We start from the raw sequence: 14,674 nt of genomic DNA, 5'->3' as shown, positions 1-14,674 counted from the left end.
GGTTCTAGTTCTGGTCGTCGGTTTGTGTGGGAGACTCCTAGAAGACCACCACGACCTGCTTATACTCCTGGAGACTCTCGTGGAAAGGGCCACATGTAGATTTACAGTTTACTTGTCTTTTTTAGTTTCTATTAGACTTTAGTTTTCATAACTGTTGAGTTTTGAGTCCTTGACTCTTGACTCTTGACTCTTTCATATCATTATGATATTTTTTGTAAACATTATATCACTGTGACAATGAAAATTTGAAGTTTGAAGTTGGGCCTTGGCAATTATAACTCATTGGTAATGATTGTGAATTATGAATATGATGCTTTGTGAAAGACTAAAGTTGTTTCATTTCATCTCATTATTCATGTTTCATTTTATAAATTTTTAACATTTCATATCATGTTAACAGTTAGAAGTTAGGACTTAGAAATATCTTCGATATTACTTCTTGTAATGGTTAAACTTAGCTTAAAAGTACAACTTTGGTGATCAATGATGATAAATGTTATTGAATTTTCAATTCTGAAAGCTTAAAGTTGAAAATTTAATATTGAATTTGATGAATCATGATTTATAAGACTCAATATGTTGCAGTTGTAATATGTATTTTACTAACTTGTGGACATGGTTGATGACGATTATAATTTCTAGATGATTGATGTGATATGGTTCAATGATCAATCTATGTTTTTTTATGTTTTTTATGTCTAATTCATCATTCTACATGTTTTTGTTGACATATATGTATCAAAAATTAAAATATATATATATTTTTAAAAAATCGCTCCCGGATTCGCTCCCAAACCGGGAGCTTCTGAAAATGGTTGCTCCCGCTCCTGTTTTCGCTCCCGCTCTCGCTCCCAAGTAACATGGCTTTTGGGTCTTCGAGCCCACGAAAATGTTTAAGTGGAGAGGTCAAGTGGGGAGGGGTGACTCGACATGACATCAACAAACGAGTGGTGGACCCTATTGGAATATCGAGCCTTTGGGCCATTTGGTGTGCAGAGAAATTGCATGAGGCACTGTGACTAGGATTCTGAGCTAGCATGACATCAATAAGTAGGTGGTGGGTCCTATTGGACTCCCAAGCCATCAGGTGTGCAAAGAAATTGCATTAGGCACCATCGTTGGGAGTTAGACTGGACATGACATCAACGTGTAGGAGGAGAGACGTGTCTAACTCTCAAACATTTGGGCCAACATGTATGTAAATAAATTTCATGAGGAATTGCGGTTGGGATCTTGACCCAACATGACATTAGTAAGCGGTTGGACCCCATTGGCCTTTGGGCCACCATGCTCCCAAAGAAGTTCCACCAAAAGAGTAAAGGCTAATAGATCTGGGCTAAAGATGAGAAGTATATGAGTGGGTGATCCAAACTCATGCAGGAACACAACAAAATACAAATATACACATAAACATAGAGATGCAGCAGAAATAAAACTTCATTTCATTAATATCAAAGAACTGAAATATCCTTACATACAGAAATGGAAATAAACTAGCTCGAGCAATGGTAGCTCATCTCTGAGAAGAGATGTGGCAACTACATGTCGATGAATTGTGTTACAATGAAGCTCAAGGGCTTCAGAGATGTGGCAACTACATGTCGATGAATTGTGTTACAATGAAGCTCAAGGGCTTTTTTATTATTGAACAACAAGGGAAAATTCTAAACAACCAAAACCCTAACCCCAGGAGATGGAACACCAAGAGTTTGTGGGCCCCGCTGGGGTTAGTTGGGAAGCTAACTTCTCGGGGTCGTAACTTGGTCATATTATCTCCATTTGGCATGTACGATACCTTGTTGGAAATAACTCTCCAAGTATTACATGATTTTCCATAGGCCAAAAGCAGCAAGCCTAATGCAAACCTTAAAAAAATGTTGTTTAGGGGGTCAAAACGGCTCTGAAAGTCTAGGACCCGAAAAACTGCTAAAATAGTAAACACTGCTATAAATACGGAAGTTGATGAAATCGACTGGAGGTCTAGTTGAAATTGGCGGGTGGCCACCAATATCCACCTAGATCAGTCCTTCTTCCTTAGGAAACAATGGTCCCCATTGTGTGCAGAGCCTCCATGAGGTGAGGAAATTTCTGTTGAACTTGGTCCCTGGTGAACCACTTGCCCTAGTGAAGGAGTTGGCTCACTTTGACAACTTGATATAGTTGGATCCTCTATTGGCGAGTGTTCCTGACCTGCGTGTCCATGATTCGATTAGTTGTGGTCTTTTCCATGTAGTCTGGGTTTAACTCCATTGAATTGAGTTGTTCTGCAATGTCGAATGTGTCTAGCATTGGTGGAAAGTATGGTCAAAGGCGGTCCACATTGAATACTGGGTGGAGGTCAAGGAACGGTGGAATGCTGAGCTTGAAGGCATTGCTCCCTACAACCTTGGTGATGGTGTATGGACCATATCAGAGTGGGTGAAGCTTGCGATGGAGCCCAGCGAGACGTTCCTTCTATAAATGTAGCCAAAATTTGTCGCCCACTTGGAACTTGTGTGGCACCTGATGTTAATCATGTTGCTGCTTGTACTTAGCATTGGCTTTGTCCAAGATGTCATGGACCTGCTGGCGAATGTGATGAATGTGTTCAATGAAGTTGTTAGCCTTGTCAGCTTCAGACTGGACATGAACCAAATCTTTCTGAGTAGCTGCAAATGGTATGGCCACATCAATGGGACATAGTGGTCGGAATCCCAATCCCACCTGAAAGGGGTTGTGGCCAGATGAGCTATGGAGAGCTCTATTGTAACTGTACTGGACATAAGGGAGGATTTCATCCCATGTGCGTGGATTCTTCGAGTTGTACATGCACAAAATGTGTATGATCATCTTGTTGATGACCTCTATTTGGCCACCAGTTTAGGGGTGGAAAGTCGTGGACTTAGTGAGCTTGGTATCCAACATCGACCAGAGACTTGACCAAAATGTACTTAGGAACATGCTGTCCCGATTTGAGATAATGGACTGTAGGATCCTAAAGTGTACCCACACTCGTTCAAAGAAGAGCTTTGCAGTGGCTTCTGCTATGATACTCTTCATGCAGGTCGCCAGAATGGCCATCTTAGAGAATCTGTCGACGACCACGAAAACATAGTCATTGCCATGCTTAGTAGAAGGAAGGCCCGACATGTAATCCATGGAGATGGATTCCCAAGGTCAACTAGGAGTAGGAAGAGGAGTATATAGGCCTTGATTTTTGATGGTCGGTTTGGAAATGACATAGGTAGTGCAGGACCTGATGTACTTTCCAACATCTTGTCGAAGGTTCAGCCAATAAAATACTTCAGCAGCACTGCGTCTATGTTCTCTACCCTGAAACGTCCAATGACTCGACTGTAGTGCACCTCCCAAATCAACTTGGCACGCTCGATTGAAGGAACACAGATGTCAACTGGGTAAACACCTTCTGTTTGGATTCAGACCAAAAGAACTTTGCTTTCTTTCCTCCCTTGGTGACTTGACTCAAAGGCCAAGTGATATGAGAGAACCCCAACACGAACCTGCAGTAGAAGTTGGAAAGATCTAAAAGTTGCGGAGCTGTGTTAGAGTTGTTGGGGCTGGCCAATCCTGAATGACTTGTATCTTGGCTGGGTCCACATGCACACTCCACTCATCAATTATGTACCCCAGATATTGAACCTAGGTCATACCAAAAGTGCATTTCTCCAAATTGGCACACAACTTGTGTTGCCACAGGGTTTGGAGGACCTATCGAATATGGTGGAGATGCTCTTCCCAACTCTGGCTGAAGATCAGAATGTCATCTAAATACACCACCATGAATGAGTTGGTGAAGGGTCGCAAGATGTCATCCATCAACCTCGTGAAGGTTGCGGGGGCATTTGTCAACCCGAAAGGCATGACCAACGATTCGAAAAGACCCTCCTTGGATTTGAAGGCAGAGTTCGACACATCAGAGGATTTGATCGATACTTGGTGATAACTGGATTTCAATTCAATCTTGTTGAAATATTTGCCCCCCTCGAGCTGGTCTAGAAGTTCATCAATCCGTGGGATTCGATACCTATTCCGGACAGTGATCTTATTCAGTGCCCAATATTCAATACAAAGTCTCCAGGTCTCATCCTTCTTCTATACCAACACAATTGGGCTTCTACAGGGTGATGAACTTGGCATGATGTGCCCTTTCTGCAACAACTCCTGAATCTACCTCTTGATTTCATCATTCTCCAAAACAGAGCGCCGATAGATCGGTCCATTGGGTAATGGTGTGCACGAGGTCAGCTGGATGGAGTGCTTGACTTGAAGGTGTAGAGGTACCGTTGTGGGTGAGGTGAAGATGTCCCTGTACTCCTCCACAACCTTGTCCATCTACTGTTGTCATGCTAAGGAGCCCTGTCTGAAGGCCGTGGCCACAATCTTCTTCTTTCCTTGGGGGAAAATCATAAGGAAAACAAATTTCCTAGTCTGGGAAATGATGTTACTGCATTGCTTCGTAGTGATCAAAGAGATGGCTATAAGTGGTGCTACCTTTGGTATCCTGTACAACTTATTGCCAAAAGTAATAATAACAGTGTGAGGCCTAGACTCATACACAACATGTCGCTTCCACAAATATGTTTGGCCTAACAATAGATAAAAAAACTTCAAGAGGAGCAACATCACACAATACTTCATCTATTAAGGACTTGACGCTGTAGGGAAGACGACATTGTTGGCTGACGCGAAGATCTCGCCCTTGGTGAAGCCACCCGATGGTGTACGGTTGCAGGTGTGGTGTGGTCGATAGGCACAATTGCTTCACGACCTCTATCGAAATGAAGTTCTTTTGGCTCTTGCTACCGAAAATGAACTACAACAGAGAACCCTTCATCCACATCTGTGAGTGGAAGAGTTGCTGCCCCTCCTTTTGGATATTCTCGCTCATCCTTCTAGATCTTGGTAGTGGAAACGGTGGCAGTAGGATCCGCATCAATAATCTGCTTCCCTTTGTCATTCCCCTTGTTGGTTTTTGACTCAGAGCCACAACATGCATCTGATTTGGAAGGCTTCAGCTCGGCCACCAGTGACTGCTTGGCTCGGCACTCACATGTTGTGAGTGAGGCTCTTATGGAACTCACACCATTTCCCTGTGTCGTTCTTTGTCTTCATGGTGTTGTTATTTTCTTGTAGCTTCGGCGGGTTGTCCTTGGTCTCCCTGCGTTGGCTTTATGCTTTGTTCTGCGGTTTGGGGGCGCCTTTCTCTTGCTTCAAATTCGCAGATCCAAAGTCTCACTTCTTTTGTTTAAATTTCTGCGCTATCTTGACAGTGTATCGATAGGCGGCGCCAAGAAAGGAGATGTCTAGGAACTCCATCTTGTCCCAGATGTACTTGTGTAGATATTCGTGGTACTTCAGTATCAAATGCCGCTCAGAATCCTTGATACCCAGCTTCGTGTGAAGGGTATGGAAAAAATTTGTGAACTCCGACACATCTTTGTCCCTTTCCTGTCACAGCATGGTCCACTTTATGTATTTATCTTCATAGCTCCCAACAAGGTAATATTGTTCCTTGATGGAATCTCGGAAAGAATTCCAAGTGGGTGCGACTGAAAACAATGAGAATTCACTATCGTCCTTTTGTTCATAGTAGGTTTCCCACCAATCCTTGACATGTGGGGCAGCTTTGAGGAGTGCAAAAGTAATATTTTCCCGATTAGAAAAGTCATGAACTAAAAAATATCCTTCCAACAGATTTAACCATCTATCTATGACGTCTGCATCTATTTGGACTTCAAATATGGGAATGTCAAAGTTAACTTGTACCTTAAAAGGAGTGGCGCCTCCAGAGTGGCTGTTGGATGAAGATGCATCACCTGTGGGTAGCTGCCGAAGGATCTGGGCAAAGTTATCCATCATCGCATTCCTTTGTCGCTCAAGGGCTTCCTCGAGAAATATTTTGAAAGGATCTCCTGCCCCCTCGTCTTCATATTCTTTAGCCATGTGAGGCCTTCGGGGTTCGCGAGGCTGGTTTTGAAAAAGGTTCAACTAGTTTGAGCCTTAACTCCTTATACCCTGACCTCGTTGGGAACATGCAAAGAAAAACAGAGAAAGAGCAGATGGATCTAATACCACTGATCTTGACTTTTGCAGGAATGCAACAAAATACAAATATACACATAAATAAATTTTCATTTCATTAACATCAAAGAACTAAAATATGCTTACATACAAAAATGGAAATAAGCTAGCTCGGACGATGGTAGCTTATCTCTGAGAAGAGATGTGGTGGCTACATGCCTCTGAACTTTGTTATAATGAGGCTCGAGGGCCCTTTTATTATTGAACAATGGAAAACCCTAAACAAAATAAACCTAACCCCAAGAGATGGAACGCCAAGAGTTTGTGGGCCTCATTGGGGTTAGTTGGGCAGCCAACTTCTCGAAGTCGTAACTTGGTCATATTATTTTCATTTGGCGTGTACAATACCTCGTTGGAAAGATCTCTCTGAGTACTACATGATTTTTCGTAATATCGTAGTTGTGGTCCTACTGCGGACCTCAAAAAAACGTTGTTTGGGGGGTCAAAACTGCTTCGGAAGTTTAGGACCTGAAAAATTGCTAAAAATAGTAAACGCTGCTATAAACAAGGAAACTAATGAAACTGATTAGAGGTCTAGGTGCAATGGGCGGGTGGCCACCAATATCCGCCTGGACTAGTGAGCCCACTAGGTTCACGGTCTTCAAACCATCGGGTAACATGGATATGGGGTGGAAAGAATGGAGCAAAACCTAGTCTAATATGACATGGACTGGGGGGCTCCACTTGGTCGACGACCTTTCGCCAATGGCCCCTTTCTTGTGATGGAAACTATATGCCAGGATAAGCCAAGCTACCATAGTTTGGCTCCTTGTGGACCTCGTGATGAAGGCATGGTAGCGCCACCTAGGGTAGCAGAAGGCCATGTGGGTGCCACATGGCATCCTAATGATGAATTGGCCTTTTTAATGGGCAAAGTTTCTAACAAGCATAACTTCTGATCCAAGATTTGGATTGAGATAAAATTTATATTTCTAGAAAGTTCTCAACAAACTTAATGAAATGACTGTCTTAGTTTTATGATTTGAATAAGTTGAGAAAAGTGAGGTTTTTGATAACCCTGTCTTCATAATAGATCTTAGAGATCGATTCAAAATAAATAAGTAGCCCTCCGAGAGCCTACAATCTTCAAGGGTGTGGGAGGTAGTTACAATTATATGTATATTTAGATTCTATCCTATCTATCTTATTAACGATAAAAGCCTAAGTGATTAATATATTGTAAAAGAGAAACATGTCATAAATAGACTATGCATATGTAATCAAAGAGGGTGACCTCATTATCTTTTTCTCGGAATTCTTCTTCTACTTGAGACAATGTGAATTTTAAATTAACGGCCTTCCTCACCAATTTTGTGACTTTTTGTCCAACTTCTACACCTGTGTAACTATAGGGAATCTATGCATAGTAGAATCTAGATTAGCTGCCTTCCTCACCAATTTTGTGACTTTTTGTCCAACTTTTGCACCTGTAACTATAAGGCATCTATGCATAGTAGAATCTCTTAATATGCCTTGCTTTTTTGACCAAGACTTTTCCCATAATTCTTTTAATCTACCAAGGTTGTTTGGTTCTTTAGTATGCCTCCCAATGACTATATTTGATGTTTCATTAAATGCACTCATTATCCCTCGTGCTTAATGCAGGTGGGGTGTCCAATGGTCTAAAGGATAGATGGGTGGAAGGACTCGCTTTTGTCGAGTTCAGCTTTGTTATAAGATGATAGTTGTTGCATGGATAATAGGCTTCAATCCAAGGCCACACTGGCCAAGAGTGGACAATTTGACGGTTTTTGTCATGTTTTCCATTGCTGGGAGAATCTGAAGCAATTCTCCTGGAAGTTTTATTTTGTAAAATAATGTTGGAGCTATCTTCAAGGTCAATGTTCATTGTTGACGTGGGACAGACATCATTGGCATTTTTATTTGTTCGGAGATAACCGCATTTTATTCATACTACATTATAAAATATGTGACTAAGTACAGATCCCAACCTTATTTTTGGTTTGGAAAATCAATGTAAATTTTAATTTTTTATCTTGTTTTCTATGTGGATGGATAAGGTATGCCATTATCTCTTGGCTATGGATGATTTGCTGATAAATAGTGCTCACTATTTGAATTCATCAAATTATTTTGATTTCATTTTAGTTCATTTGAGAAAAAGGTTATGAAGTTCATTGTATATATTCTTCCCCCTCTTTGTATTTCTTTTTTAATTTTATTTCAACCATAAATTGTTTTATAAAAAAATACAACTCTACCCGATCATTCTTCTAGAAATTATGGTGAAGTAAATCACTTCTACAAAATTTTTAAAAGAGAATTTCAAACCTTAGTATTTCCCTTTTAAGTGATGTCATGTATTGGATTGGAATTAAAAACCTTTTCTACACGAAAATGCTGAATAACTTTTTAAATAGGTGAAATAGAAGAAGAAAAGAAATTCATTACTCATTGGTGTTAAAGTTTTTTGTTTTATTTTTTTTTGTTGCAGGTGCAGGTGCAGGTGTTACTACAGATAAAGCAACTTCTAAGTGTGCACAAATTATGGTGGTGTCACTCATACCTTTCATTATTGTAGTGATCTCTCAATTTATGGACGCACCTTCAGCTAAACGAATAGGGGTTTTGGTAGGATGTATCACTGCAATTAGATGCTTGTTATCATATCGTAGATATCAGGTAATGCAATATCAACATCATTAGCCTCTTAATATCTTTTCTACACATTTATCTTACATTGATTAGTAGTTTCTTGATAATTCTCAACACTTTCTTCACTTTGATCTTGTTAGATTATGAAGTAAATGGTTAATCTTTGAATCAAAATTCGCAGTATTTTTTTGCTTTGTTTAACATTTTAACTATCAAAATATTTTCCTTTTAAAAAGTTCATTTATGATTTTAAGTGTTAAGATTGTTACGAGTAGTTATAAGTATTTTTATATATTTTTTAAAAACAATTCATTTATGATTTTAAATGTCAAAATTACTCAAGATATAAATATTTAGATGATTATTGTTCCTAATTAGCAATTTTTCAAGTTATATCAACAGACATAACAACGCCAATTTAAACAATTAGATCCTCAATGTAATTTTAAAAGAACAAGTAAATATGCCTAAGCTCAATTAATCAATTAGATAACACCAACTTAAGCAATGTGAACCACTCAACAAGATAATCAACCTTTGAAGTTAATGTGTGAAGTGCTTATATGAGTGAGTCAATTAGTGCAAATTTAGGCTTCTTAAAACTCACATGCGAACAATATTTTAGTATTCTTCTTATCAAAACAACTTAAACAATTTCCAATCTCTCTAGCAATCCAATTGACAATGTTATCAATCCCTTTCTCAATATGTTAAGGGTTATTATTAGAGCATTCAACAATGTTAAGAATCCCTTATGTAACTTATGCTCAATGTTTATAACAATAGTGAGTTAGCCTATGCCTAATATGCAATAACAATCCCAAAATTATCACTTCCTCTTGATTTAGATGAAAGCACTTAAGATAGAATGCAAACTATGAGAAGATGCCTATGTTAATGTTTTATATCAGACCTTAATATGTTTATAATAGTCATCAAAATTTTGTCTTTGAGGTTTCTCACACATCTCTATATATAATTAAAAAAGGAGATCAGTCTTTCAACAATTTTCACATCCTGAAGATGAACCACCGTTGATGGTTCGAAACGTTGATTATAAACAAACCTAATGCGATGTATCCGGAAGATATACTACATAGTCATCAAAATTGTGAAATTATGTCAAATAGTAAATGCCCAATTTATGCAAACAATTTATAGATACTCTAGGAAATTTATGATCGATTTTTTAGGCCACTTAATTAGTTATTTACCATTGTTATGCAAATGATTATATGGATGTAAGAAAAACAGTGAGGAAGTGAGGGTTAAAGGAATCCAACCACTTGGCCTTTTGGCCTTGGAGATGGGTGGAGAACTTGCCCAAAATTTCTCTAATGAAATGACCACCTACAACCACCAACATTAGCTCAAAATCTCATGAATTTTGTTGCAACCACAATGTGTTAGAGGCAAAAATCGAACAATAACCGAATGCAATGACTGAATGAGCCAATTAGGGCTAGATGAGGGCTAGGAAAGGGGATGCTAAGCCTAGAAAGAATAGTGGCTAGGGGAGAGAGGCTAACAAGGCCTACCGTCAAGGGTTTGAGGGTTGCCAAGGAGGGTCGAGAGGGAGAGGAGGTTGCGGCAGAGGAGGTAGAGCCCCACAAGGGGCAGTGGCAAGGCCTACTAGGCGAGCGGCCAAAGGGAGAAGCCCCTAAGGGGCTACAACCAAGCCCTAAGGGCTGCTACTAGGGGGGTCAAGGCCTTTGGAGGCCTGTGGCTAGGTCGATGAAGAGTACTGAAGCCCCTAAAAGCCTAAAAGGGCAAGTGGCTAACCCTTATAGGGCTATCAGATTAACTTGGAGGGAGGTCGAGCGAAAAGGGAGGCTCTAGGAGGGTAGACGACTAGGGGAAAGGGATAGATGACTAGGAGAGAAGGGCCACATAATTTTTTTGAAATCTGCAATAAATTTTTCTCCATAATTTTGCTATGAGAATGCTAAATGTTGGGCCTGTAAATTCAGTGGAGACTAGATCTTACTCTCAAGGGCCTAGATCAAGCTCTAAACCCTAGAAAAAAATATTCTTGAATAACTTTAATCTCAATTGCACAAATGAAATTTAAATTTCCACAAAACTCCAATATATACAAAAAATAAAAATCCAAACCCCAATTGCCACAAAACAAGGGTTAGAAAAATATTTTACAAAATTATGTATACAAAATATACAATGCTTGTAAATAAAATATTTTAGAGAAAATAATTTTTTTAATAATGACAATGGATCTATATATTTTTGAAAGTTCGAGTATTGGCCACAATCTTTAGCGAAGTAAGAATACCATATAAATTTCTCAGAGCCCAAACAAGTTTGTCCCTTGCCCATAGTATGTGAAATTGGAGTCCAATGGCTAATGTACATGCAAATCTTTATAAATTTTCTCAAGAAAAATTGTTAGATCATATAACGAATCAGATCACCTAATATAAATCCAAAATTTACCAAGAGAATACTCATATCATTGAAAAAAAAAATCTATATAACACTAAAGCACAATATAGGATTAACACAAAACTAGCACATACCATAGATGAATGAGACAAAGCCACCATGAAATGAACCCCAAAGTCTTTTATTATGATATCAAATGTTCCTAGCAGAGCAATGGCTCAATACCAACATTACAAATTTACACAGTCCAGAACCAGAGTCATCATCGTGACTTGAGAAATAAATGCCTTCTAATTTATAGATAAATATTCCAAGTGGAAAATAATGGCTAGTTGCCTTGATCCCATCAAAATAATTTCGACTGTTGATAAATATTTGATCATTTCTTAATCTCCACCGTCGTAAATATTTATTTGGAGGAATTTTCGAATTTCTCATAAAACCCATTTTTATTAATCCAAAAATTAATTTTTTGGATTAATTCCCCAAAATTTTGACTTTGACTTAACCATCGAGGTCCAAGGGCGTAATTTTTCTTAAAAAATCCATTTTTCCCTTGGTGGGGGACTTACAAAAATTGGCTTCTTTTTGACCCATGAATGTTTTGGTCATTTTCCACTTGGCGAAATTTAATTTCTCTAAAAAAAAATTGACTCTAAATTAATTAATTTTCTGGCTTAGGATTTAATTTTATCTTTCTAGAAAAAATTAATTAATTGACTCTAAATTAATTAATTTTCTGGCTTAGGATTTAATTTTATCTTTTTAGAAAAAATTAATTTATTGACAGTAGAGGGGCTTAATTATTTTTTTCACTCTCAAATGTTTTAACCATGGTGTTTAAGTATGAGGGAACATGCACTAAAATATTTTTTACATCAGATATTACAATAATTCAACCCTCAAAGGGGGAATACCTTTTTACATATAGACCCTCAAAATAATTACTCAATTTTGCAACACAATATGATCTAGTAAACCAAGTGATCTGTAATAAAATAATTTAGCCAAATAGCTTAAATTATCCCCAAACCATTTTTACAGAGACTCGATATAACACTAGGATTCACCTAAGTCTTTTGCAATAAATTCTACCCTAGTTTTGGGGTTTAAGTTGGAGGAAAAACTTTTTGGATTATCCATGTTTAGAAACACACATAATGCGGTGAGGTTAAAAAACCTCCCAGGATGAAATTCTTTGCCAAAATCAGAGACTTCCCTGGGTTGTTACATAATTAAACGATCGTACTAGCATCATTTACATTACAATTTGAGAAATTGGGTTTACAATGATATATCAACTCGCTGGCTGATGATTCTGACTACTGAAAAAATTTGTACACTGCTTCCTTGGACTTGTGACAAAATGGGTGTAACAGGTCGCTTGAGGAGCCATAATTGATAGTGATCTAAAAATGGGGCACTTAAGCTTCTTGTTTAACTTACAAGAACCTCTCCCACTTCCAAAGCTTTAAATATTCCCAAGTCTTTATGATTAATCAATGCAGAATTAAATGTGTGCTTGAACATAAGGTGTATGCTGGTGCTTGTTATTAAAATTGTTTATGTGGTGTAAGTGATGTGCTTAAGCTGATATATAAATACATATAACAGTAAATAATGCAGCAGTAAAAAAAAACACATAAGACAGCAATTTAATTAGGAGTTCATCCAAAACTCTTGGGCTACGTCTCTGTGAACTCTAGTCAACTTAACTAGGCTCTCCGGGATTATGGTATAAGTCCTTTTTACAAGATCTTGGCTCAACTCTTGCTGTTTTACACAGAAACAGTGGGTTTAGACACCATTTTATCCCCTAGCTCTTGAAGCTCTGGTTCTTGGCTTTGGCTCTTGGCTCTTAGCTCTGGCTCTTGGCTCTGTCTCTGGTTCTTCGGCTCTTCGGCTCTTGATCTGGCTCTGGCTCTTCGGCTCTAGCTTCTTTATGCTCTCTATCAGTTTATAGCTCTCTTGGCTTTTCACTTGACTTCCAAGTGACCCCATCAACTGCTCTTTTTGCTTTTGTGCTGCCTCTTTTGCCTTAGCTTCCTGCTTTGGCTTAGCTTATTCTCTGTTTTAGCAACAACCCCAACAACCTACCTCAGTTTCTGACATTTATGGCTTTTAAGCCAATCAGCACTTGTCTGTTCATTTTCCCTCTCGTCTCTCTGTCTTCCAGCCTTGGTCCACTCAAATCCCCTCTCTGAGCATTAGCAATCATTGCGAAATTCCTTCAAGGATGGTGGCCACATGTTCTGCAACAGAAGGGACCATCGTTGCATTGAAACGCCCAAAAATAGTATTCTCTGTTTACACAGAGAAACACTGTAAAACATGGGAAAAATCTGCCAAATCATTGTTCATAAAACTTCAAATATTATGAATTCCGCTCCATATTCCTATCGGGTCTACCTATAATCGCTATAGCATGTCGCCAATGCCCATTCCGTGGTTTCCTTTGTATTTGTGAAAATACATTAAAAACACTGAAAATCTGGCAATATGGCTTATCTCGGACTTAAAATAATATCAACCATCACCCATAATCTTGTCGGGTCCATTTTCATCGCATCGGCGCTTTGTTCTTTGTAATTTGTTTATTTAACGAAAACGTGAAATACAAAGGAAAACCTTGTCTTCCGAAACTTAAAATATATGTCTTTTCATTTATAACCCCGTGGGTCCGGCTATCGCACTCACATGCATCAGCCTCGCTCCTTTGTGTTGCTCCGATGTGATAATGTGATGTGACTTGTCGCAATTGCATATCGCATAAGCCCCCGGGCCATTGTAAGCACTCCGTTGTAATCTTCCGTTGTGATATGGCAGGTTAACCTGGGCCGTCGATCAGAGCGCTTGATCGATGGTTCTGATTGACCCCGCTGATCGCTATCGCAACATTTATATGGTCTCCTCCGATAAGCTCCCCCTGCCTTCGCCAATTGCGATATGCCGATCGGATCTGGACCGTTGATCGGCCAGACCCGACGACTCCTGTGCAAAGTTGTTTTAAGCCTCCAGTAGGCCTTATTTCACTGTTTTCTTCATGTTTTTGCCTCCCGATAATGTTATTTGCCTTTTTTAAAGGTTTTCCTTTTTGCTATAGTTTTGATCTTTTAGAATATTTTGAAGACTTAGAGGGTTTTTAGGACCCATTTTTAGGGGATTTTGCCCCTTTTTCCAAAGGATAAAGGGCGGCTTCATTTTATGATAACTTCTACATCCTAAGTCCATTTTTGCCCATTCAAGTTGCAGTAGATTCAGAATGAGACGATCTCTGCAATGGGGCCAGTTCCAAGAACTTCCTCGGACTTTCATTTTCCTCAGTGAGGAACACTTAAACTTAGGAGTCTATCAAAAATCCATTTTGGATCAAGTAGTGTCGGAATGCGACCAAGTTTATACCCATTTTAAGTAGAATTTCGCAAGGATCGCAATTGTGTAGTTAGGTTTTGCATATGAGAAACAAATTTCAAGGGTCATGGCACAAACCCACCTTCTTCATTAATTTTTGGACACAAAGTTTGAGACAACAATGTGCCTTTTAGAAGTAGGTCATATTTATAGTCAAAAGTCTCAA

The 14,674-nt window shown here is 38.9% G+C and overlaps 1 protein-coding gene across 2 annotated transcripts in view; it reads left to right on the top strand.

The window, feature by feature from the left end:
- LOC149161812 (sodium/calcium exchanger NCL2-like) overlaps positions 1–14,674 on the top strand; it is a 197,422-nt gene that overhangs the window by 132,709 nt on the left and 50,039 nt on the right. Inside the window, exon 4 of one of the 2 annotated variants that reach the window (XM_089435573.1) lies at positions 8,543–8,724. In XM_089435573.1, coding sequence (XP_089291699.1) covers positions 8,543–8,724 — 182 coding nt within the window. Of the gene's footprint in view, positions 1–8,536; positions 8,725–14,674 lie in introns of both variants that reach the window. The other variant, XM_089435572.1, reaches the window with a different exon arrangement.

Source organism: Pinus tabuliformis, chromosome 5_2, assembly GCF_031772625.1.
Source record: "Pinus tabuliformis cultivar Carrire ecotype Pingquan chromosome 5_2, CPIR1, whole genome shotgun sequence".
Classification (NCBI taxonomy): domain Eukaryota; kingdom Viridiplantae; phylum Streptophyta; class Pinopsida; order Pinales; family Pinaceae; genus Pinus; species Pinus tabuliformis.
This window is presented reverse-complemented; position numbering and strand designations above follow the sequence as displayed.